This window comes from Coccomyxa subellipsoidea (assembly GCF_000258705.1).
Source record: "Coccomyxa subellipsoidea C-169, whole genome shotgun sequence".
In the NCBI taxonomy this organism is placed as follows: Eukaryota; Viridiplantae; Chlorophyta; class Trebouxiophyceae; family Coccomyxaceae; genus Coccomyxa; species Coccomyxa subellipsoidea.
In genome coordinates, this window is record NW_005178032.1 from 1113867 (window position 1) to 1137844 (window position 23978).

Consider the following 23978-nt stretch of genomic DNA (forward strand, 5'->3'; position numbering starts at 1 on the left):
AGGCGTTGGGGTGCCTGTGATTTTTTTGTGGATATTGTGCGTCAATTTTCTGGCCATGTTGACTCAGGTGAAGGACACAGTTGGATGCTGCGAGTCCATAGCTCTTTGGTCAGTCACACCTGTGACTGACCAAAGAGCTAGTCAGGTGCCTTGCGTACAGCAATGTCAGTCATCTTTGCCAAATTCGGCATAATTATAAATGCGCAGCAACAGGCTGCAGTGAAGGGCCTGCACTGCGGTGAGACTCTTCAATAATTTGGTCACAATGTGCCATTTGCATGGCCTCATGTGCCGGATATAAGCGGACATGAGGCTTCTTTAATTTGCTAGTTGCAAATTTAGGCGACTGCCACTCTTACAAGCAAGCCCTTTGTAATAATGCACTTGCAGATGCAATTGCACACAGGCTTTTACATTACATCTCTCAAGCATATTTGGTCTCCAAGACATCTGGACTGGTGCCAAGCCTGCTCTAGCTAGGGCACTTGTGCCTCAAATGGGCCACATACATTGCTGCGCCATGAACGCTGGATTAAGAGACTTTCTTCCAAGAGGCATATTAGACGTTGCAACAAAATTGATATAAATTAGCGAAGCATCCTCACAGCGCCTGCTCGAGTTAAACACCAAAATGCCTACCTATCCATAATGCAGGATTGCCAAGACATGTCTGTGCAGGAATCACCATACTCTGTCAGACTCCCTAGATCATTCAAATCGGAGCTTCATCACAGAGCATGCATCCACTTGTGCCCTCACAGCAGTTTGTCTCAACAAATGCACCATTAGAGCCGCCCTCCCACTCAGTGCTTCACGGTCACTATAATAATGCCTCGCTAGGTGCTGGTATGCACAAGAAAGACAAGGCAGAGCAGATGTGAACATGCCGCTGAGAAGACAGACACTCCAACCAGCCATGATGGTGGGACTTGAAAGCAGCACACAAACGGGAACAATGAGACAGGACAGAATATATGAAAGTGGTCTGTGGACATCCTGCTGCTATTGAGGCCCTGACACCTCAGCCAGATCTGCCAGCAAGGCGCCCACTTCACTGCTGCCGTTCAGGAAGTACCTGTGGCACAGAAAATGATTGAAAGTGAGCTCCTGGGATTCCACAGTCGCCAGCAGATCACAATCTCAGAGACCACAGGACACATACATCAGCAGCATGAGCGCACAACAATGACAAGGGAATTATAGCCACGGCAAACAAGGAACTATTGCAAGTGAGGAGTGGTGCAGCGGTGTATTGAGGGGTGCACACCTTGCTTGAGAGCGGTTGCGGCCGACTGTGCAGGTGAAGAGATGCTCGGGGGGCAGGCGCAGGGGGACGGGGGGTGGCTTGTCCAGGGAGAGGCTGCCGCTGCTGTGGAGGCTGTCAAGGTCTGCCGAAGTTCTGAGCAGGTGCGAATGGCTGTGATGGAGCAGATGCTGACCATGGTGATGGCCTGCACACAATGCCACCTGTCAACGATATTCTCATGGCACCCTTCTTCAAACACCCTTTTTCTACTGAGAACATCTGCATGGACACCAGTATGGCTTAGAAGGAGCAGCACACTTGCATAAAGATCCTCTTTCCTACAGGAGGCGCATTGTAAATACTGTCATACGGGCACAAGAAGGTCGGCATGCACAGGACATTTGCCTGCCGCAATGTCAATAATCCAAGCAGACCACCAATCCTGACAGAGAAATGTCAAATTCATTGAGCCGATTGATGCTGCAGAGCCACCAGCATTGGCACAGTACCATAGTGCCAATTTCCAAAGGTTGACCTGTGAAGCTGCAGAGCACCAGCTACAGCCCACAACTGCCAGCTATCAAGATGACACAAAGGTGGTACGCACTCCATCGGGCAGATGCGTAGTGGGCGGCCGGATTGATGGAGGCGGAGGGCGACGGCAGCTGCGTGGGCAGCCCGGGGCCGGGGCCGGCGCCACCGTTGCTGTCGGCCGAGCTGCGCGGCACGAAAGCCTGGCGAGCGCGCGGGATCGGCAGCGGGTCGGTGGACGTTGACGCGACGGCGTCGGCGCGGCCGGCCGCCGGCGGGAGGGCGTCTTCGGACTCGTCGTACTCGGGCACCACGTGCAGCGTCGCCGCCTTGTCCTTGTGGTGCTGCCCATACCCCTCGCTCACCTGCAAGCATCATGGCTTTGCTTGCATTTGGCTTCACATGCAGCTGCAAGTCTTCCTAACCTGATGGTGTGATTTTTTTTTAGCTGCAGCGCTCATCATCATATTTGCATGGTCAGTCGACTGCGACCGCACAGAGGAGCACAAGAGCGTGGCAAATAAGCGATGCCGATCAGCTATGCAGTCTAAATAGCCTGGGATGGTTGTTAATGATGTGGGATCCCTGTGGACACCATAATGCACACAGGCAAGCACAGCATAATGGGACGTGCCAGCTGCCCAAAATACGTTGAACAGGTGTCCCAGCATTAACAATAGCAATACCAGGCTCACAAACACCCTGCATTGCGGCTGCATAGACGCCTGGCACTAATTCTTCCCGCAGTGCAGCTGAGTTGCATTGTGACAGGGACGCAGCTGCCATCCCAGTAATACAGCTGGTTGTTGTGACAACAGGCAGCCACATGCACAGGGTTCAAAGGGGGGGCGCGCGCACCTTCAGGGACTGGCCCTCGAAGAAGGTGAAGATGTTTTCATCGCGCGCCAGGAAGTGCCCCGCCACAAGCACAAAGTCGTACTGCATGGCGTCCATGCCCACACGCTCCGCTATGGCGTTGATGATGCGCGACATGGCCAGCCCCTTGCTTATGCCCACCGGCCGCACCTCCACGCTCTTCGCCCCCTGCCGCCATCACATAACTCCCTTTCATCCCCGGATCCTTGGATGACCGGAATACTGACTGTTGCCTTTTGACACACCCTGCTCTCAAACATATCTCCTCAACTTGCTCCCTCTCAGTGTGCATGCCTTCTCTAATCAAGAGTGCAGTTTCTCCAGTGTAAGGCAAGTGCTCGGGGATCGGCCTTCACCCGCCGGCATGCACCTCATACCAGGCTACCAGGCTATGGGGGATTAGGGGAGCACCTGCACGATGTCCACGGGGGCGTTGGAGATGGGCCCTGTCCAGAGGTGCTGCAGCAGGTCGCGTGCCTGCAGCCGCCCAAATTCGACGTCCGCGTACTTGTAGTTCCACACCACGCTTGTCTCCCGCAGCTCCACGAACGATCGCGGCGTCCGCTCGCAGAAGTAGTCGAACACCAGCTTCACACTCTCCATCCACTCTGTCTTTGACACCTGTCGTGCAACCCCAGCCATGCCATGTAAGCATGCAGCCATGCAAATACCATCCCTTCGCCGACAAGGACTGCCATAGCCCCAGCAATTGTAAAAACAGCTTGCTGAGACATGAGTGATCCACCATGGAAAGTTTTGGATACGTGGGGGTTCAGGAGTGCTGCGTGAGAGACAAGGCAGTAAAAGGCAGGAATGTGGTGCATGTGTCATGGCTGAGTCACCTCGAGCAGGTTGCTCCAGGCGCTGTCGGGGGCGCGCATGAACATGCCGTTCTCCGCGGCCAGCCACACGTCCAGCTCGCCAAAGGTCTCCTCCAGCTTCCACTTGTCCGAGCCGCTGAACACCACAACCGTGGTGTCCGGGTCGTCGCACAGCGCCGCAACGCTGTCGTAGACCGTGGGATTCACGCGAGTCAGCGCCTACGTGGATGCATGCGGTGTCAAATCTGCCTTGTAAAGTGCATGTTGCATGGGAACATCATTCAGCACAGTCAGGTACAATGCCATCATGGAACCATAACGAGCGGCGTTGCTCATGTACATGAATGCTTGAAGCCCACAAAGGGTGGCAGGCTGCTGGCAAGCCTGACCTTGATCTGGTCAAAGTGCCGCTTGGGCTGCCGCGGAGCTTCCACAGCAGTGGTCAGCGTGGCATTGTAGCCCAGCACCAGCAGCCGCCGCTTGCACGAGTAGTATATCTCCACCACTTCATCGCTCAACAGCTGCAGCACCACAAATCTCAGTATTATCATGACATGCCATTCCTGCCGAGATACAAAGGTGCATCCGCAGACAAGCTGCAGGTCAAGGCTGCGACCAATATGGGGTCTATCAACAGCTGGTTGCCATGCAAGCACAAGGCCCACATCTGAAACGATTGGGTGGCAATGCCGGCTACCCTCAATCTGGTCAGCTGGAGGAGGGCACTCGTCAAGCATTGGGGCCACAGACCTGGGGAGGGATGTGCTTGGTGCGCAGCTCTGCCTCCACGTGCGTGTCATTCAGCTCGCTGATGAAGGTGTCTGCCCACGTCTGGCTGGTGTGGATGGTCACATGCATGTAGTTCTGCCGATGCCGCTCCCGCCTCTCCTATTTGTCATCACAAACCCGTTAGTGGAGCGCCCATGGAAGAAACCCGTTCAGACGCCCTCTGAGCATGCAGAGAGCAGCAGAAGCTGGGTTCATACCTGATCGCTCATGGTTAGGGCGTCTTCTATGGCGGCGGCCATGTCAGTGATGTTCCAGGGGTTGACAAGGATGGCACCCGCGCCGAGGGATTGCGCAGCGCCCGCAAATTCGCTCAGCACCAGCACACCTGCATTTACATCTCGTCATTAAGCTCCGCACAAGAAGATCCTCGCATTACATCACAACTGCCAGAATAAGCGTGGAGCAAATTGTCTAGAAGAGAATGCAGGCATGAAAGACAGAGCAATCGCTAAAGTGGGCAGGAAGGACTGCCTTGCAGGTGTGACAAGGGTGTATCGACAATAAATGACCTCCCGGGCCAGAGCACCATCGATCACATGGCATACATGCTGTCAAGTGTGGCTCTTTGTCGCAGTTGTGGGGATCACCAGCGTTGTCAGACTGGCAGGCCACATACTCGTAGGACACCAGGTTCATGCCGTCGCGCAGGCTGGTGACCAGGGCCACATCTGTGACTGCGTACAACGCGCACAGCTCATGGAACGCCAGCTGGCGATCCAGGTGGTGGATGGGCACATGCGTCAGCGTGCCGTAATGCCCGTTAATGCGCCCCACGATCTCATGCACCATGCTCCTCAGCCTCTGCAGGCACCAAGCTCAGATGTCATTCAAAGTGCTGGCCCTCACATCCTTTGTGAGTGCATCTCACGCAGTAGCCTTATCAATCTTGCAGTTGCCTCAGGTGACATGCAGGTCCGACACTTCAGAAGATTCTTCATGATCGAAATTCAGCGATCACTAACCCTTAATACTTGCTGCAACCAGCTGTCGTGCAAAATGCTAGACCCTGGGGCATCTATCAGGGGTGCATAATGAGGTCTTATGCTTGCTGCAACGCAGCATGATACATGGTGCGGGCGTGAGGGTGTTAAGGTGGGATGGGCAGACCTGGTACTCTGGCACGTCTGTGCGCGAGGGCACAGCGATCTGCACCAGCAGCACCTTGTCCCGCCACTCCGGGTGCTCCTCCAGGAACTTCTCAAACGCCAGCAGCTTCTGGGGGATGCCCTTGATCATGTCCAGCCGATCCACGCCCAGCATGACCTGCAGCAACAGCACAGCCTGCTCAAGCTTGCTCCTCCAAGGAACACTTGTTCGGTGGTCTCTTCGAACAGAGACCTCACTGTTTTTGCCAGCTTGACCTCTGTACACTGTAATGAGACAGACATGCATGGATTGACAAACGCCGTGCATGGGGTGCAGGGTTTGGACCAACCTTGCGGCCAGCGTATCTGTTTAGGAGCTGCGCGATGTGGGCCTTCACTTCCATCTGCTCCAGGGCCCTGGCAAAGCGGTCCGGGTCGATGCCGATGGGGAATGCCGCCACACGCGTCAGCGAGCCATTGTCTTCAACGCCTTCTGGTGTCCCCTGTAAGCACAGGCGTCATGATGGGGAACGGCTCTCTTCTCATATCTTAGGGTGCAAAGCACCGGGGACGGCTGTCAGATGAAGCAGAGTCGTCCACATTGCCCTCAAACTGAGTGACAAGGCGTATGCAGGCCAAAGCTTTAACAAGAAGGGGTGGGCATGGGGAGATGCAGCCTACCTCTAGCCCCAGAATGCGAGTGCAGGCGGAAACAAAATGACGGGCGTAGTCATAGGTGTGGAAGCCGATGAGGTCGGACTTGAGCACCGCCCTCAGCACCTCCTCACGCACTGGCAGCGTTCTGTAGATCTCCGAGGATGGGAATGGTGTGTGCAGAAACCACCCAACCTGTGTCAGTCAACCACTCAGGAGCTACCACTTATCTAGAGAAAGGAAGAGGTGCATCTGCATGGAAAGGGCAGGAACATGACCTGTAGCTTGCACAGCACAGAAGAGGGATGGATTGATGCGTCTATTGACAGTCAGAGAGCGAAATGATACCTTCATTTTGGGCGCTCGGCTCTTCAGGATGGCAGGCAGCAGCATGAGGTGGTAGTCCTGAACCCACACGACGTCTCCGGCCGAGTAATTCTGCAACACCACCTCTCCAAACTTCTGATTGGCCGCCTGGTGCGCTGCCCACTGGAACTGCGCACACATGGGGGTACATAGTTCAGTATTGGCAACAGCATGCACCAAATAACACATGCAGGCATGCAGCTAGTGATTGCTGGACTGACAAGAGCAGGCCTGCTCACCTGCAGGGTCCTCGTCTCACTCAGCTTGCTGTCCATGTTGAGCGGCACGTAGTGGAAGAGCTGCCAGAGGACGCTGTTGCAGAAGCCGTTGTAGTGCAGATCGAACACCTTTGGGTCCAGGTACACTGGCACATAGTACTCCTTGGCCAGCGCAGCTGTCAGCGCATCACGGTCTGGTCCCTCATCCACATACACCCCTGCGTCGCCGAAAGATTGCTTTTTGGCTTCAGGGCTGCATTTTACAGTAGCAGTGTGCAGGTAGACAGGCAGACAGATGTCTGGCACCATTGTGATTGAACTTCAAGGAGGACCAGTCACTGCACCTGGCCAGCCGACCCAGCAGGTCCTGAAGTTGGACACCCCCATGAGAGCACTCACCAGTCCGCCAGCGCTGACCTGGCCAGACCAGGAAGAAATGTCAACAGATGCGTGGGGACCCATGTATTTGACTGCACACATGCAGGCATCGGCAATCTAAAGGATTGCTTTGTCAGCCCCACCTGTAAAGACCAGCTTCCATCCCGCTCCCTGACGGCAGACACAGGCAGCCGGTTTGCGACAACAATGAGCCTTTGGCTCGTGGTGCCCTCATAGGCTGAGTACACTGAAGGCTCTGTGAAGTCCTCAACAACTTGCTGAGCATCTCCGTACAAGGCTGTTCCGCTTTGGCTCTTTCGCAAGCGTTGTAGAAGCAGACGGTCTGCAGCAATGAAGACAGCTCATGCCAAGTTTGAATATTCGTGACCGACCTGTGAAGTGACCTGTCACTTATTGGAGAAGTTCTTGCCCGTGCAATCGTCCAAGCACGAGCAACTTGCTATGATACCAGCACCAAATAAGGCGCTCCATCACTGTACGACTGGACGGTAGGCAGAAATGTTGGATCTGAAATCTATAGTACCCATTGAAACAACAATCTTAAAAATGAATGGGCACAGGAGCACATCAAAGCCGTTCTTAATACATCAAACATGCCCACCTATGATGAAGAGAAGCTTGAGCTGACCGATGCAAAAACAGAAAACAAAAGCCAAGTGAAGGTGAGTCTCTCAGGTGGTCACGCACCCACACGGGAGCTGGGAACTGCATTGTTCGCAAGCGACTGAGAAGACTGTCTGTGGATTGGTGATGTAGGCGGATCGAGATTCTCTGTCTCGCCTCCAGATCCATCTGCTCCTCCCTTTCCCATAGTGCAATGTCTCACAGTCGAGGCACCAATTGGTCATCTCATGTCCACAACGTTGTGGAGCGAGTCGAAGAAACACTCGAAGACATAGTTAAAACATGAAATCAACCCTCTGGCATCGGTGTTTCTTGATCGCTGATGGAAATGGCCCGCGATGCCCAACAGACTTCTAGCAAGTTCTCGATGCCTGCATGCTGCCTTGCACCCAGACGCTCTATTACAACAGAGAGCAAACACCTGTTATGAAGTAGTCGTCCTTCGAGCAATCAAATTAAGCGAGCACGGGATCATTTCTGTGACTCAACTAGTGGAGTCTGATTTGGCAACGCAGGTGGGATTAAGACGCCGCCGTAGATCATGGCCATTCTCCTCTTTGCTCTTCTCGGCGGCTGACACTGGTGCACTTTTGCCTGGGAGGAGGTGAGTGAGCATGTCCCGCGATCTCTAATGCACATTGTCGCAGTGATTTGATACACCGATCATCTCCTGTGCGTGATTCCGGGCTGACGCTTGTTGCCTTGACAGGGGTGAACCAGGCAAGATGGTGAAGCATAACAATGTCATCCCCAATCAGCACTTCAAGAAGCACTGGCACGGAGGAAAGAACGGCAAGGGGAGCTATGTGAGGACATGGTTCAACCAGCCAGCCAGGAAACACCGCCGGGCGACGGGTGAGACCAATTGATTGGTCTTCATCAGCAGTCGGAGTTGTTGTTCTTAGTGAATGGGAGGATCAACCTCAATGTCGAATATGTTTGCTTTAGATGATTGTTGGCTGGACGATGTAAAACGTACCGCCTTTAGCTTGTGTCTGTATAACACACTGAGTGTGGCCTGCTGAGCAAGTGTTTTTCTGCACTGTGCAGCTCGGATTGAGAAGGCAAAGAAGGTCTTCCCAAGGCCGGCAGCAGGTCCGCTGCGCCCGATCGTGCACGGACAGACCATCAAGTACAACTTGAAGAAGCGTCTGGGAAGGGGGTTCACCTTGGAGGAGCTGAAGGTGCTGCCCAGTCACCTGTCACAGGATGGCTTTCCCATCAGATTGTGTGCTCATCTCTGGAAGACATGTCCAGCTATGTGCAAGGCATGTAGAACAGAGGTGATGAATTATATGGCATTGTGTGTTGTAGGAGGCTGGCATTGCTGTCAAGCTGGCGCCCACCATCGGCATCGCTGTGGACCACAGGCGGCACAACCGCTCCCTGGAGAGCCTGCAGGTATGCTGGAATTTTGCGCACCCATAATTTCTCTGGCACGTCTGGCACGTGCTGCATTGCTGGAAGTCACCAACCTCAGCAGATGAGCAAGACCGCAGCAGGTGGGCAGAATACAGGGAGACAATCTGGAAGGGACAGGTTGTGGTTCTGACAGCCATGACTGTGCTGCGCAGGAAAACGCAGCGCGCCTGAAGGCCTACAAGGCCAAACTGGTGATCTTCCCCACCCGCAGCAACATGCCCAAGTCTGGCGACAGCACGGCTGAGGAGCTGAAGGTTGCGCAGCAGCACAAGGGACCTTTGCTGCCTCTGGTGCACGCGGCCCACAAGCTGGAATCCGTCAAGCTCACAGACGAGCTCAAGGTAAACCCTGCTGGCCGTAGCTGGTCAACGCAGTGCAGAGTACAAGCTCAATGCATGTGAGTTCTAAGCTGCAATACAACGTGCAGCATTAGGGAGGGTGAAGGCAGTCTACTGATCGTGCCCCACTTCAAGTACAAGCTCAATGCGAATGACTTTTTAGCTAATGTACAACCTGCAGCACTTGAGAGGTCGAAGCCTTTGCTTATCATGCCCCAATGGTTCAAGCTTGCTGCATGTGACTCTTCATCTCCGATGCAACGTGCAGCAGTTGAAAGGTGAAAACATAGGCTGACCGTGCCCCACTTGTGGTGATGCAGGCAGAGAAGGCATACTACAAGCTGCGGCTGGAGCGCACAAACGCCAAGCTGGTCGGTGTGCGTGCCAAGCGCGCTGCGGAGGCAGCTGCTGAGGAGAAGGACAGGGCAAAGTAGACATGTCTGCTTTGTCATCTTCGCTAGATACCTTTTATTCAATGTTGTGCTGTATCGTCTGAAGAAAGGTGTCCTTGGCAATCTCACAAAGGCCGCACAGCTCTTGGAAACTTTTCTGTTTGCTCCTGTCAGTGCTGCTCAGCGTCAGCGGCTGTGATCTGTAGTGCCACAGGACAACCATGTCATGCGGCTGGAGTGATTATACCGAGGAATATTTGTAATTTTGTGATGGCCATCGCATGTTGCATAGCAATGAATGAGTAATCTTTGTCCTGCAATGCAGCTTACATGTACCTCCAGAAGAAAACCTTCGACTCAAAGCCTTCGAGTCGAGGTGATACCAGCCGAACATGGGATTGCGCATGACAACATCCAGCAATTTGTCTCCCTGACCATACAATCTTCTGATATGCCTAGTGACCACCCACTGATTCACAGCTGATTTCTAGTATGCGATATCGACATGGCTGAAGAAACTTTGGTAACCGCTGTTGTGGACACCACTCCTCCATGGTAGAAATCTAGGCCAACCGCTGTTGTGGACACCACTCCGCCATGGTAGAAATCTAGGCCGATTGGAAGATTCTTGTCTCTGCCAGCTGCAGCTCTGGGGGAAATGCTTTGCGGTGCAGTAGGGCACAAGGCTTGCAGAATCTGCGGGTGTAGAACAAGGAACAAGAGCTGCACACCATCTTCTGGCAAAGGCTGCAATGAGCACCAAGGAATAAGGGTCTGCTTCTTGATGCAAATGGATCCTGCCGCAGGTAGCTGTCCTCCAGAAGACTGCACGACAGGGGAAGTCATCACGCTTTGCTTGAGAGCAGGTGCACGGATCGCTGGGCCAAAAGAGACAATCTGTGTTCCCAGTCTGAAACTAACTTAGCAGAGCCCCCTTACATGATCTTTGATTTGTTGCTTGATCTGGAGTGATCTCCCAGTGAGCGACCAAAAGACTCGAATGGGGCTGTCAAACCACACAAACAGCAGGAAAACGTCTTTATCCCATCAACTCTGTCGTCCTGTTTATCCCTCTCCATGCCATGCAGACTGAGGACGAGGAAACCAAGTCATTTTTGCGAGACAAGTGCGTTGCCTTGCAGCTGGAGGATAGCTCCAACAAGCCTCCATGAAAGCACGTCCATCATCACTTCTACGACCAGCTTTGATGATCGTCCAAAACAATCTCTCAATGCATGAAGTCTGAAAGAAACATGGCAAATGCGGAGGGTGGTCCACCCGGGGTGGTGATGAGGTTTCCCCTCAAAAGTTTTAGTTTGTGCACCGTTGAGGGCACTTGTGTTCGCTCCATGAGACCACTTGGCTCTCGCCATGGCTTCTGGTAGGCGGAAGAAAAGCAAGGAGGAGCCCGCTGTGAAGCAGGAGGCCAAAAAGGAGGACAAACCAGTGAAGCGAAGGCGCACTGCAGATGGAGACAGGCAGTTCCGGGATGATAAGCGGCAGAGGGTGAGAAAGGGCCCTGTACTGTCGGCATCGGCCTTGTTGATGGGCCGTGCACAATTGTATCGCTTACCTTGCTTTCTTTGCAGGTTTCGCCGGAGAATGACAGGAGAATTAGGCAGAAAGTTGTACGTCCTGGAGTCCCGGCCCCGACGAGGACTTCTGCCTTTGTGGTTCCAGACAGACCCTCTCCTCCCTTCAGGGAAGATGATAAGGTGACAATGGACAGATTTAGGCCCCCGTAGTGCGCCCTAGGTCCACTGTCTCAGTGCAGTTTGCAAACATCCATCTTTACAGATGTGACCTTTTCTCCTGCAGGACGGGCACTTTGTCTACGAGCTGGGCGACAATCTTACTTCAAGATGTAAGTGAACCTCGCTGGTCCACCAGTACCTATTTATATAGCACATGTTTTCCGTGCCAAGGTTTCAGATGCTGTTGTGGGCATCCTCCTTTGTCAAAAGAGCACCAATGAATGCGCTGTGCTTGTGGCTGCGCAGACAAAATACTCAGCAAGATGGGGGAAGGTAGCTACTTTCAAAAGCCTGCAGTGTTAGGATCAAAAACCATCGCTCAAGTTTCCCCATTCCTTGGACTTATTATTATTATTATTATTAAGAATTTGTCTGTTCGTTCAGTACAAATTGACTCCAACCTTGTTTTCTGGCTGTCTAGGCACTTTTGGAAGAGTGCTCGAGTGTTGGGACAGGAAGAACAAGGAGTATGTTGCCATCAAGATTGTTCGAAATGTGCAGAAATACAGGGACGCTGCAATGATAGAGGTGCGCTGGCCTTCAATGCAGACCCCTTGGAAGGAAGTTGAAGGTCCCCCTCATGCATACGAGCAAGTTTGCATACTTTGGAGCAGTGGCATCTGGGGAATGGAGCTGTTTCGGCACTGCTGTCACTGCTTGATGCCCTCATAATGTGCTGCGTTGCTGGATTCTGCTGCCTCTCATCCTTCCATGTGAAGCTGATCACGTCTGTTCTGTGCAGCTGGAGGTGCTGAACACTTTAGAAAAGAATGACCCGGAGGGCAAGCTGCACTGTGTCAGCCTGCTGGAGTGGTTCGACTACAGGGACCATGTCTGCATGGTGTTCGAGAAGCTGGGGCTCAGTCTCTACGACTTCCTCCGGCGAAACGGCTACACCCCTTTCCATGTGAACCTGGTCAGTGCCCTTCTTTGCAGGCGTCATATGTGTATTCAAAAAATAGCGAATCAGAGCCCAGTGTCCTCAAACTGCAAATGATGAGGGTTGTCGCTCCCCAGGTACGATCGTTTGGGAAGCAGCTGCTGGAGAGCGTGGCGTACCTGCATGAATTGCAGTGTATACACACCGACTTGAAGCCGGAGAACATCCTCCTAGCCTCTCTAGAGTACAGCAAGCACAGCGAGCTCCCGGGGACAAGGTGCATTGCTGTGCCTGCTCCCTGCCTGCTCTGTTTCGCATGCATATTGCCTGTGACAGACGCATGCAGCAGAAAAGCTCCTCACCTACCGGGGGTGCGCACTATTGCCTATGACACGATGGGATCTGATCTCGGCTTTGTTGTGTGCAAAAGGGGCGCGAAGCGGATGCCGGAGAACAGCGACATAAAGGTGATCGACTTTGGCAGCGCCACGTTTGACGACCAGTACCACTCGTCCATAGTGTCAACGCGGCACTACCGGGCGCCCGAGGTCATCCTGGGCCTCGGATGGACCTTCCCCTGCGACATCTGGTCTGTGGGCTGCATCCTGGTGGAGCTCGCCACAGGTGACCTGCCCCCTCAGGCTGCGCTCGCCATCAGCAAGCGCTGCAGACGAGCGATTGCCTACCTTTAGCACATGCAGCAGGCAGGGATGCGCAGAAAGGACTTACCAGAAGGCCTAGCGTCAGTGTCGCAGCTGGGATGCACATGACAAGTAATCCATTGACCTGTTTGGTCTGTAAGACCATCCACATTTAGTGGGCCCCACATATGACTGAGGGAGCCAGTCTCACAATAGGAGCAGCAGAGCTGCAGGAATTTGAACCATTCTTGTGCCGGCGGGCAGGCGACGCGCTCTTCCAAACGCACGAGAACCTGGAGCACCTGGCCATGATGGAGGCCGTGCTGGAGAAGATCCCGGAGCACCTTGCCGCCGCTGCCAACGCCGCCGCCCGGAAGTATTTTGTCACCAGGTGACAAGCTGCGCTGCCGTTTATGCCACCTATTTTGGCATCCCTCATGCATGCGAGAACGTGTCACCGCTTTACTTGTCCATACATGGTTGCCTTACTATGCATATCCATGCATGCAGTGCAAAGGACACTGGCCTTGAAATTCCAACAACCGGAATGCCCTCCGATGTCTACAAGGTAGGAGGCTTCCTCAAGATGCGTGAGGGTAGGCATCTATTTCTGACAGCAGGGGGCTGTGGCTGCAGGCGGGACAGGTTGGAGCTGAACTGGCCCGGGGGTGCGGCCAGCAGGCGCAGCGTGCGTGCAGTCGCAAAGCTGTCGCCCCTCAAACAGCTCATGGCCTCGCTCGGCGACAAGTCCCTGAAGCCCCACCTAGACGCCCTCCAGGACCTCCTCTTGCAGGTGTTTTGCAGCCCATAGGACTTGTCCTTCGCGGATCTGACCATGCCATTCCCTGCGCTCAACCAAATGCCATGCAGCTGGGCAAGCTGAGCGTCGAGGGAACGTCCACCTCGTGAGACCACGAGCATGTGCTTTGGACCAACAAACGACGAAGCTGCCAGCAGTACCTCCATCCCTTTCAAACTTATGAAGATGACGACTGGCTGTGTGCTGAGTGGATACGTGGCGCGCGCAGATGCTGCGGTACGATCCGAAGGAGAGACTAACGGCGCACGAGGCGCTGCATCACGACTTCTTCAGGATGGGCGCCGCGGCGACGGCCACGCCGAACGGGCGGCTGCGGCCGGAAAAGAAGGAGATCAGCGCCACATACGCTGAGCCGGCCGAGGCCGCCGTGGTGGGCCTGGGAGGCAGCGCCTCGGGTGAGCACCGCTGCCCACAGCACTATTTGTGCGGCAGACCTTGAAATCAGTATTTGAGAGCTTCGTTCCAAGAAGCCAGCGCACTGCCTGTGACATCATGATGAGGCCATCTTATTCGTAAACGCACATGATGCGGCCCCATGATGTCCTGGGGTTGGCAAGGATGTGGAGATTGTTGTTAATGCACCAGGGTTGGTAGGTGCAGAGATGATCTGCTTTCACGAGAGGTGCCATCTTTATAGGTGTGTTCGTGCGCAGGCAAGGGGTCCAGCCAGGCGACAGAGGGAACCTCGAAGCCGGGGGCCCCAAAGGAAGCCGAGCTCCCGACGGAGGATGCAGAGTGACGGGCGCGCAGCATCAGCTGTGTCTGCATCCTCTAGAGTTGCCCGCGGGCTAGAGTGGCGCGAAGTGTGCAGAGGGCTGCTTCAGGCTGGTCCGAGATGTTCAGGGACCACCATAATGATGATGGATCTGGACCGCACCTCAGCCACGCATGCCAGCTGCCAGCGGATCTCCTGTTGTTTTCTTTGGCACGCAGGCTTGGCTGTGTCTCAGGGCGCGCTGCTGTCAAAGAACTGTTTGTTGTACTGTGTTATGGCCGATCATGGCAGGCAGCTTTGTGGTTGATGACATGCATGGTTACTGACCGTTTTTCTCAACGCATGAGGTGTGGGTTGCAAAATCTGCAAATTGACCTGACTGCAGACAACGATTGAAGCCTTTTTAGGTCAAGACCAAACAAAGCTTGGGAGGGAGAGGTACTGACCAAAAGTTGCCATTATCGACAATGTCTGTACAGCATATATGCTGGCCTCCTTACATTTTTGGGAATTTTGCCTGCTGCCGGTTTATTGAGCGGACCTGTTCTGACTTGATTGGATCCTAGGGCAAGATCTCTGAGTGGGTCTCAGTGTTATGGCCCTACAAGTCATCCTAGTTGTCTTTTCAGAGGGTCCAATGATAATTTAGCAATGAATGTCCAGGGCTATAGCACATTGACAAATGCGTGATGCGGTTCAACCTATTGTAAATTATTTGGATTCATCGCGTCCAACGCTCGACTGGCTGACTTTCACCACGACTCTGGTCGATTCTGCACTCACTCACAGTTGCACAAGCCTGCCTAGGCTGCCACATCTTCTGCCATGCAATCCACAGAATTGATGGCTGCTGTCCAGGCCCTTGTAATATACATGCCTCCACACTGTTCTCTATCAGCTCCAATAAGTTCAAGCGTTCCAAGGTCCTCGCTACAAGGTTGCTCATCTGAGCATATTACCACAGCAACAGCCCCAACTCCCACCACAACACACTCCACACTCCAAGGCCAGGCTGCTGCCAATCCCACATAAAAATAAAATGAGGTAATCTCACAGCAAAATGCTCTCAGAACCCTTACAGATATACAATCAGAACCCTGACAGACCCAGCTAGAGCATCTAGCTGTCCCAAGAAGCATCCACCTGCTTCTGCCGCTCGCGCTTGAGCTCCTTTTTATTGTGCTGCTGCTGTCGCAACTCCTGCTCTGCTACCTACGGACAACATTCATGCTTTCATGGTCACCGTCCTGAAAAATTCGGTTAATAAAATCCAAACAACCTAGGCAAGGCAACAGGGAACACGGTATACTGCAGACCACGCTGTGTCAAGGCATCTCACGCAGTCACAAGTACCGGTATAGTGTGAGTGCGCGAGCACTTTGCTGTATATTGATGACAGCAAAGTGCTGCGGATGAGTGTGCTACAGGACGTGCCTTGTCCCGGACTCTGGGAGCATTCAGGGCCAGGCTGATCAAGCGGTTTGCAACGACGGTCGACGTTTTGGGACGCGGCCGCGGCGGCTGCAGCTCTGCCGCCGGCGTCGCCTTGGACGCATCGCATGCCTGCCACGCAGGCACCAACTGTCAGTGCAGAGTTTGTACAATTGTTATTACTGTATTGGCCGCTTCTCCTGCCAGAAGGCAAGGCGCGTCTGCATGCAAGCTTTGCGCAGCAGCAATGTGCCTCCCTTGGAAGCACAGGCTATCAAGGCGGCTGGCAAGGGAATGGTGGCATTTAGTCAGACGGGGCGGTGTACCTCGCTGAAAGGCCGCATGCTGTAGCGGCTGTTGCCAGCTTGCAGGGTAGCCTGGGCAGCAGCTGGGTTGCTGAACACAGCCAGCGCCGTCTTATCATTCACCCACCTGCACATCAAGCCACGTTTGTTCACAGCAGGGCGCAAACAGTTTCCCAAAGCACCCCTGTCCTTGTGCGTTGGTTGGGTGCTTCATACTGTATTGTAACACCCAGACATGTAGACGGGGCTGTTTCATGAACTAGGAAGAGCGGATCCTGTCTCAAAGGCTCACATGTATTCTAAAGGCAGGAGCAGTAACATGGGTAGATGAGCACACCTGACAACAGGGTCAATAGGGCCGCTGCTGATGGATACCAAGAAGGTTTCCAGCTGATTGGCAGTGTCTGCAGAGCTAAGGCCATGGAGCTCCAGGATGTGGCGGCCATCGAAGGGCACCTCTACCTCTTCCTGCTCCCTGCTGCCGGGACCATTGTCTGCCCTCCGCCGAGAGGCAGCACCGTTCGAGCGCTGCGCCGCAGGCTCTGCCTTTGGCCTGACTGTGGGCCGCTCTGCTGTGCTGTGAGGAAGGGGCTGCCTCTCGCTGGGTGGCGTTATCTGACCCAGGTTCTGCTCCCACTCCCCTGCAGATACACAAAAAAAGGCTAAGATTAGGAAATATTTCCTGGACACTACATCCTTGACGGAAGGTCGTTTCCTCGTTTCCTTATTGTCTCAACGTCACAATTCTTCACTGAGGTGTCTATTGGAAGGGGCCTGGCCTCCACCTGTCTCCCAATCGTCTTCACCATCACTCCCACTTGGGGGTTCGGGAGTTTTTACGCCTCCATTCTCCCCACTCCGTGCTGCAACAGCTTTTCTGAAGCACTCTACACCGTCCTGCACCCGTCCCTGCAATTCAGGAAGATTTAGTGCACTGCAACAGAAAGTTACCACCGATGCTTGATTTGCCTGGCGAGGGCGTGATTCGACAGCGACAAAGATGAAAGCAACAATTCAGGATGCAAAGAGAGCAATCAGGAGATGAAGCTGTGCATGCCTCGGCAAGGTGTAAATTTCCCAGATCACTCAAAATTGCCGCCTGATCTACGCTGTCCTTCACGTCCTTGAGCCTCTCGAGCAGCTCTCCCTCATCGAAAGAGATCATGTTGGGAATCCTCTTCGTTCCCACAACAAACAGATCAATGTTTTGAAGTCTCCAAGGGTGGGAGCTGGAGGGAGCCCTAAAATGTAACCCTAGGGCTTGAACATGTGCACGACGTCGACAGGATGGAACCCTATATACCGAGTCAGCATTTTTTCTTTCGGAGGAAAGTCTTCGTGAATGCTTCGTTTCTGGGCATTTTCAACATCGGAATCTACGCAGACTGCGGCATTTGGTTGCGTGGGGCCTTTGGCTGATGTGGGAATGCTAGGATTTCTACGCGCAGGCCGCCCTCCAAAAGGTCGCGTCAGCGTGCTTTCCAATTGGGCCAGTCACGTGGGTACAATTCTCTTGTAGCAAAATTTGCAAAGCTATTTTGGGATCGAAAGCACAACAAGACTCATGGAGACCCTCAAGGTCGTCTGATCTCGATAGGACAGCCGACCGACGTGCAGAGCGTTTCACTCGTCAAAGAAGGTTACAGTGCACCCAAGCAAGACACTTGCCCAGCTCAGATATAAAGATCAAGGATTCACTAGATATGCAGACCAGCAGCACTTGTGCAGCTTTGCTGTTTCTCGCAATTTTGTGCACAGCTGCCGGGAGAGATCTGCAGAGTCTGAAGCCTCTCCTACAAGGAGAAGTGATGGCCAGCCCTGCATCCCCCAACGTCAGAATAGAAGTGGATGTTGCTACGAGACACCCGGTGGCTCCAAATCTTTACGGCATCTTCTTCGAGGAGGTACAACCCCATACCCTGCGCATAACGTGTCTTCAGACATGCGGATTTATATCATGCAATTGCTGGGCTGTGTGTCTTACCTTTTCGTTTTTGCAATGTGATGTCACACTGCTACCTGCACCTGGCGTCGAGAAAAGAAGGAAACGTGTAATTTAAGCTCAAGCTCGAGGCTCAGTAAGTCACGCCCCTGGTGCAGATTCAGCATGCTGGAGAGGGCGGCATCTATGCAGAGCTCATCCAGGATCGCACATTCAGCGGCCTAGCCTACACGCAGGTGCTTCCTCAAGCTGGGAAGGCCATGACATCCTTTTGATGTTGCATTTCATGATGCGCACTGCAGCAGTTTCCCTTATCAATCTCTGTAAGCGGTGCAGGCATTTCTGGACAGCGATGCACAGGAGCTGGTCCTGGGGCCCAGCGCCTTTGAGGGGCCGGTCCTGTCGCTGCACTCCAGCTTGCATGCTGAGGCCAGCCACCTGTCTCCGAAGAATGCATCCCTCACAGGCTCAAGTTCTCTGGCTGAGCAGCTCTGGCAGCATTCCGAGAACAGGTATGCTCATGTCTGCTGCATGGATCCCCTGATCTGTTGCCTTTACCCACCTTGCTTTCTGCTGTGTGCAGTCTTGCAAGCTTGAGTGCACGCCAAGAAGGGCTTCTCTGTATCAGTGGTTGAGATTCTGCTGGTGGGGGATAATTGCAGGGCTCTGGGAGCGACGAGTCAGCCGGTGAGCTGGAAGCCGCTGGGAGGCACGACGCTGACGCTGACTAAGCAGTACCCGATGCCGGACAACGGCGCGCGTGGATTGGCCATGCGGCTGGCCTCCGGGCCGGGGGAACTTGGGGGGATCATAAACACCGGGTTCTGGGGGATCCCAGTGCAGGCCGGCCATGACTACGAGCTCTCTGTCTACCTCAGAGACCCCAGCTCAGACAGGGTGCGTGCCTGCCTTTCTGCCCAGTCTCTGCCTTTGGTGCAGCAATGAAAGTACACTCTGTGTGAGTGTTTGCTTTTTGAGCCTCCCCTTGCACCGCTCTGTGTCAGGATGTTTAGATTTTAGCCTTCCTTGCTGCACTGGCATTTTGCTTGGTGATTCATTGTGTAATTGATCGAGAGGCTGATGCTGTTCTGCCTGCAGGCAAGCCCACTGTCAGTCAGTATTGCGCTGGAGTCGAGCCATGGCTCCCATACATATGCAACGGCGGTGCTGGAGGGTGTGGACGCCTCCTGGCGCAATTTCAGGGCCACTCTGACAGCGGAAGCCACAGATTCCAACGCCCGCCTGGCTCTGCGCTTGGAGGTGTGCCTTGTGCTCTTTCTGCTTTATTCAAATGTCCACTGAGGACATTTGCAGCATGCTTACATGGTAGATCACATGACCGTAATGGTCACTTGTGTGTTGAGTGAAGTAGTGTGAAGTAAAGAAACTTTTCAAATTCTAAAACTGTCATGCTGCAGGGTGGGGAGGTGCTGGTGAACATGGTGTCGCTGTTCCCAGCTGAGAATGGGGTAGAGGGCAGCATTTCGCCCTTCAGGAGCGACCTGCTCACCCTCTTGAAGGGACTGCAGCCGAGGTGCACAGTGCCCGCTTGCCCTGCCCTACACTTGTACTACACCCGTAATGCCATAAATATCAAAATCGATTGTCATCGTGCGCCTGCGCCCTAATTGCATCTCTTTCCCAGCCGCCACTACTGCGTGCTTCTCCCCAGTTGAGAGGCCCAAGTGGAAGGGGCAAGCACGGGGGAGGGGAGCCTGGAAAGAGTTGCACTTAGCACAATCATAGGCAACACCATGAGTCATAATCACTGGTTTTGTGAGCGTCCGTCCCATGGTAAGGCACCAGAGAACAATCATGGGTTGTATCCAGGTTCCTGAGGTTCCCTGGCGGCTGCTATGTGGAGGGGGTGACGATGCGCAACGGCTTCTTCTGGAAGCCCAGCGTGGGCGCCGTCGCAGAGCGGCCCGGTCACTGGAACGGCATGTGGCAGTACTGGAGCACTGACGGTGTGCCTTGGTACTTTTTGCGTAATTTTATCTGCAAGCCAAAAGTCGCTGGTTTTATTATTGCAGACCTGTTCTCTACACAGCCATCAGTATGTCATACTCCTGGTCTAGCCGGCTGTTCAGAAACCATGACAGAACCAGAAAGGCGGCCCCTCATGGTTCTGTGACAGCCGCGCTGACTGGCTGACTGGTGGAATGTCAATTTCGATGCCAGCTGAGCAAATCAACCAACAATATCTCACTTGGCGTGTCCAAGATTTTATCAATGTTTGCTGTAGAATCGCTGAGGTGCCCAGGGTGTTGTGCTGCAGTCACAATGACACATGCAGGAGGCTGCTCTGAAAAAAGAGTTGTACTCTTTGTTCCCTATCCTAGGTCTCTCACAAGATTGATCTTAGATGCGCTGGTCTCACACAGCTGGTCTCTCCGATGTTGCGCAGGGCTGGGCCTGTACGAGTACATGGTGCTGACGGAGGAGCTGGGCGCGGAGCCCATCTGGGTGCTCAACAACGGGCTGAGCCACGAGGAGAGCGTGCCCACCGCGCGCATCACACCCCTGCTCGCCGACGCGCTGGACTCCATCGAGTTCATCTCCGGCCCGGCCGACTCGCGCTGGGGCGCCGTGCGTGCGCAGATGGGCCACCCCGACCCCTGGAGCCTCACCTACATCGGCGTCGGCAACGAGGTGGGCATCCAAATGGACAGCTTTACCCAAGCGTCCACCTTGCATGCCTTCCTGCCCTTCCCATGTTTTGGAAGATCATATGGCTTTGAACCCTGCATGATGTCTGGCTAATCTGCCATCTGCTATGAAAGAATACAAGCCTCAAAGCTGGACACATGTGCGTTGATCTCTACGTTTCCCTAGCATCAATCTTGCATTTCTTCCTGCACCTCATGCATTGGCCATCATAAGGGGTCCCTACTTGCTGCATAGATTCAGGAGCCACATGGGTAGCTGGGAGGTGCGCTTGACAATCTAGGGAGGGCCTGACATTGAAGGGAGGGACATTTTGCATTGTTTGAGGGTAACGCAACACTGGAAGCCGAAGCGGGGTTGCATGTACTGTGGCAGGACTGCGGCAAGCCGTACTATGTGTCCAACTACCTGGCCTTCTTCCACGCCATAAAGCAGCGCTACCCGCACATGCAGCTCATCGCCAACTGCAACATGGGCAACGACGCACCCACCGAGATGTGGGACTGGTGCGCTATTCTGCCTCAGTAACCCTTGTCATGGGTCCTTGCTCCTGGCCTTTTGCATTCTGGGAATCCTCAGTTCTGCGTCAACATTGCAGCCCCGTCTGCGTTGGCACTGCTGCAGTGTGGAGCATGGGGTCTGTCTTTGCATGCCTGGCACAAGCTGACAGGACAAGGTAATTCTTCAGGTGCACTTGGTTGTCTGCAGGCATTGGTACACGGACCCCCAGAGCATGTTCAACGGGAGGTACACCTTTGACACAATGACGGTGGCCAAGGACAGCTATGTCTTTGCATCGGAGTATGCTGTCTTCGACTGGGGCATTAAAACCATCCCCAGGGGCAACATCCAGGTGGGGTAGCTGTCTGCAGAAACTATGATCTGTTTTGCTAGCATCGCAGCTGCCCGCTTTCATGGCTGCTTCGCATTCACCACTGGCATCAAACATTGGACCAGGTCTGCAACCGCCACCAAGTGCAGAGACATGCGCTTTGCTCGTGAGCTGCTCACAAAGGGGTGGCGCACGCATGTCAGCTGCCTCTGTCACTCTGCTAATTGCTGTCCTGGTCTGAAAATTATATACACGAGGAGCGAAGGGCTGCGTGGAACCTACTGCAACATCCAGATGCTGCATCTCGATGTAAGACTGCTTAGTGAATGTGCTCATCCCCTTACGGTGTGCACAGGGTGCGGTGGCGGAGGCAGCGTTCATGACGGGGATGGAGCGCAACTCGGAGGTGGTCCAGCTGGCGGCCTACGCACCCCTTCTGGCCAACATTGCCCACCAGGGCGCCCTCTGCCCCACCAACCTCATACTCTACGACAACCACAGGCACCACCCCACCTCGCTCCAGAACGCTTGCTGATTTCTCCTCGACCACCTGCACCACTGCACACCCTCTGCATGTTTCCCCCCATCAAAACAGTCGCAGTCTCCCTTGGAGGCAGTCTTATATGAGAAGACAACTTGCCCATCCATGCAAGATTATCCTCACTCCCTTTGGCATGCCTGTGGCCGCATCTTCTCGTAGATGAAGGCATGAACCACTGATAAAAACCCAGGCAGAGATGCAGTAGTGCACCACACGACTGACAGCAAGGGGAATGCAGTGAATGATTGTGGCTGGTGTGTGTGGTGCGCAGGGCGTTTGCCAACCCGTCGTACCACGTGCAGGCGCTGTTTGCGCAGCACCAGGGGGTCTCCTATGCGCGCACCTCCGTCGCCAGCCGCTCGCCGCGCGACAACGGCGTCGCAGCAGCCGCCACCTGCCAGGACGCAGCATGCACCTCTCTGTCCATCAAGGTAGGTGGTGCCTTTCGTATTACCTGCAGTGTTCTGCACAGGATACTCTGGATCACCAGCTAATGGTGAGGGCTGCAGCATTTCACAGACCATCCCATAGGATGGAAGACAATGTATCAGGAAATAAGCAACAGAAAAAAGGGCACCAGTAATCTCCTCATTTTCATTGGCTTTAGAGTGTCCTGTTCTGAATATTTTCTAATGGCTGATAACCTGCTGGCTTGTGACTTCCGGCAATGAGCAGTCTTTATTGAGCAGCAATCTGGTCGTTGCGATTTGCAGTGCTGCAGCGGCCATGAGACACTTTAAAAAGGGCTGCTATGTTGGTGCAGCTGGTCAACTACGCCTCATTCCCCCAGACTGTGGCCCTGACCATCTCCAACACCACTGGACTCAGCAACGTCGCCATTTTGACCACGCTGGCCGGGACGGGCCCCTATGACACAAACTCCTTCGATGAGCCTCTCAAGGTGTGCTCAACTTGCCACTTGATCACTAAAGATTGTTTGAGATTGTCTAAAATTGTCTCTTGTTTCGTTGTCTTCTAGTGGCTCGTGCAGCAGTCGAGGGGCTGCCGCTCTGAGCAAGAAAATGCTGATTGCTGGAGTGGGATCTTATATTGGTGCAGGTGGCTCCCAAGACTGCAGAGCTGCTGGGCATGACATCTGACATCGAGCTGGAGCTGCCTGCCTTCTCTGTGGTCATCATTGCCACATCAGCAGATGACACCAGCGCGGCGGCCGCAGCATAGAGATCTCACTGTGCTTTTGCCTGCGCCTTGAAATGTTTAAAAAAGGATATTGCAGCTTTGCGCCGTGCCGCAGCACAAAAAATCAGGCTGCCGGTGCTGATCAAAGCAGCGCTAACATTGTCTGCCACTTACGCAGCCAGTCACAGAATTCTTTATCTTATCACATAGCAGCTGCACCCTGAGTCTCAGCGGCCGGGCGGCAGCTGCTTCTATGGCCAAATTAGTGTGACTATACACTGTATTCTTACTGCTGGCCGCTGAAGGGACGGATCTCCCAAGCGCTGCTCCTGAGGTGAATCAGGGACACTGGATATGCAGCAGGCTTGGCTGGCAGTCCTGCAGTTTTGAAAAATGCGGTCGCTGTCAGAATGACTGCACTTGTGCTTTCGGGCATGTGTCGCAAGTACTATGTTCCAGGAGCACTTATACCCCTGCGGCACACAATTTTGGCAAGGTTTTTGGCTGTGTATCCGGTTGCCGGGCCCTCTCTGCCCGGCTGTGCCATGA

At 54.0% G+C, this 23978-nt stretch overlaps 7 protein-coding genes across 7 annotated transcripts; 4 read left to right on the plus strand and 3 right to left on the minus strand.

Annotated features, from left to right (window-relative positions):
- Positions 1-1002: 1002 nt before the first annotated feature.
- Positions 1003-7048, minus strand: COCSUDRAFT_42956 (hypothetical protein; the record flags this gene model as incomplete). The annotated part of the gene is made up of 16 exons (XM_005646426.1): positions 1003-1075; positions 1268-1451; positions 1854-2142; positions 2636-2821; positions 3065-3274; positions 3496-3693; positions 3864-3995; positions 4225-4362; positions 4461-4588; positions 4851-5064; positions 5371-5526; positions 5699-5851; positions 6030-6197; positions 6351-6497; positions 6608-6804; positions 6931-7048. 16 exons carry the CDS (start codon positions 7046-7048, stop codon positions 1003-1005), a joined length of 2691 nt encoding a protein of 896 aa, XP_005646483.1.
- A 1268-nt stretch (positions 7049-8316) lies between these two features.
- Positions 8317-10084, plus strand: COCSUDRAFT_24520 (ribosomal protein L13e). Its single transcript, XM_005646427.1, has 5 exons — positions 8317-8464; positions 8660-8793; positions 8924-9010; positions 9184-9372; positions 9690-10084. The coding sequence occupies exons 1-5, from the start codon at positions 8335-8337 to the stop codon at positions 9801-9803; spliced, it is 654 nt and encodes a 217-aa protein (XP_005646484.1). The 5' UTR covers positions 8317-8334; the 3' UTR covers positions 9804-10084.
- Positions 10085-10119: 35 nt separating this feature from the next.
- On the minus strand, positions 10120-10988 carry COCSUDRAFT_33587 (hypothetical protein). The gene is made up of 2 exons (XM_005646428.1): positions 10701-10988; positions 10120-10586 (listed from the first exon to the last, which is right to left on the minus strand). The coding sequence occupies exons 1-2, from the start codon at positions 10838-10840 to the stop codon at positions 10370-10372; spliced, it is 357 nt and encodes a 118-aa protein (XP_005646485.1). The 5' UTR covers positions 10841-10988; the 3' UTR covers positions 10120-10369.
- Positions 10989-11449: 461 nt separating this feature from the next.
- COCSUDRAFT_17062 (kinase-like protein) lies at positions 11450-14295 on the plus strand (the record flags this gene model as incomplete). The annotated part of the gene is made up of 10 exons (XM_005646429.1): positions 11450-11476; positions 11580-11625; positions 11762-11788; positions 11937-12043; positions 12258-12431; positions 12533-12672; positions 12826-13019; positions 13301-13427; positions 13682-13829; positions 14065-14295. Coding segments are annotated over 10 exons (1221 nt in total), but the record flags the coding sequence as incomplete, so codon positions are not given.
- A 1395-nt stretch (positions 14296-15690) lies between these two features.
- On the minus strand, positions 15691-17472 carry COCSUDRAFT_47997 (hypothetical protein; the record flags this gene model as incomplete). The annotated part of the gene is made up of 5 exons (XM_005646430.1): positions 15691-15783; positions 16018-16134; positions 16329-16434; positions 16645-16948; positions 17394-17472. 5 exons carry the CDS (start codon positions 17470-17472, stop codon positions 15691-15693), a joined length of 699 nt encoding a protein of 232 aa, XP_005646487.1.
- Positions 17473-18115: 643 nt separating this feature from the next.
- On the plus strand, positions 18116-22283 carry COCSUDRAFT_56386 (glycoside hydrolase; the record flags this gene model as incomplete). Its single annotated transcript, XM_005646431.1, has 11 exons — positions 18116-18211; positions 18408-18485; positions 18586-18761; positions 18912-19146; positions 19348-19509; positions 19668-19783; positions 20080-20216; positions 20657-20901; positions 21292-21422; positions 21625-21769; positions 22104-22283. 11 exons carry the CDS (start codon positions 18116-18118, stop codon positions 22281-22283), a joined length of 1701 nt encoding a protein of 566 aa, XP_005646488.1.
- A 202-nt stretch (positions 22284-22485) lies between these two features.
- COCSUDRAFT_56387 (hypothetical protein) lies at positions 22486-23471 on the plus strand (the record flags this gene model as incomplete). The annotated part of the gene is made up of 4 exons (XM_005646432.1): positions 22486-22490; positions 22561-22720; positions 23053-23190; positions 23349-23471. The coding sequence occupies 4 exons, from the start codon at positions 22486-22488 to the stop codon at positions 23469-23471; spliced, it is 426 nt and encodes a 141-aa protein (XP_005646489.1).
- Positions 23472-23978: the final 507 nt, after the last annotated feature.

Coding starts and splice junctions, on each gene's coding strand:
- COCSUDRAFT_24520 (XM_005646427.1), top strand. CDS start 8,335: ATGGTGAAGCATAACAATGTCATCCCCAATCAGCACTTCAAGAAGCAC. Junction 8,794..8,923: donor TCACCTTGGAGGAGCTGAAG/GTGCTGCCCAGT, acceptor TGTGTGTTGTAG/GAGGCTGGCATTGCTGTCAA. Junction 9,373..9,689: donor AGCTCACAGACGAGCTCAAG/GTAAACCCTGCT, acceptor GTGGTGATGCAG/GCAGAGAAGGCATACTACAA.
- COCSUDRAFT_33587 (XM_005646428.1), bottom strand. CDS start 10,840: ATGGAGAGGGATAAACAGGACGACAGAGTTGATGGGATAAAGACGTTT. Junction 10,587..10,700: donor AGCAACAAATCAAAGATCAT/GTAAGGGGGCTC, acceptor CCTGTCGTGCAG/TCTTCTGGAGGACAGCTACC.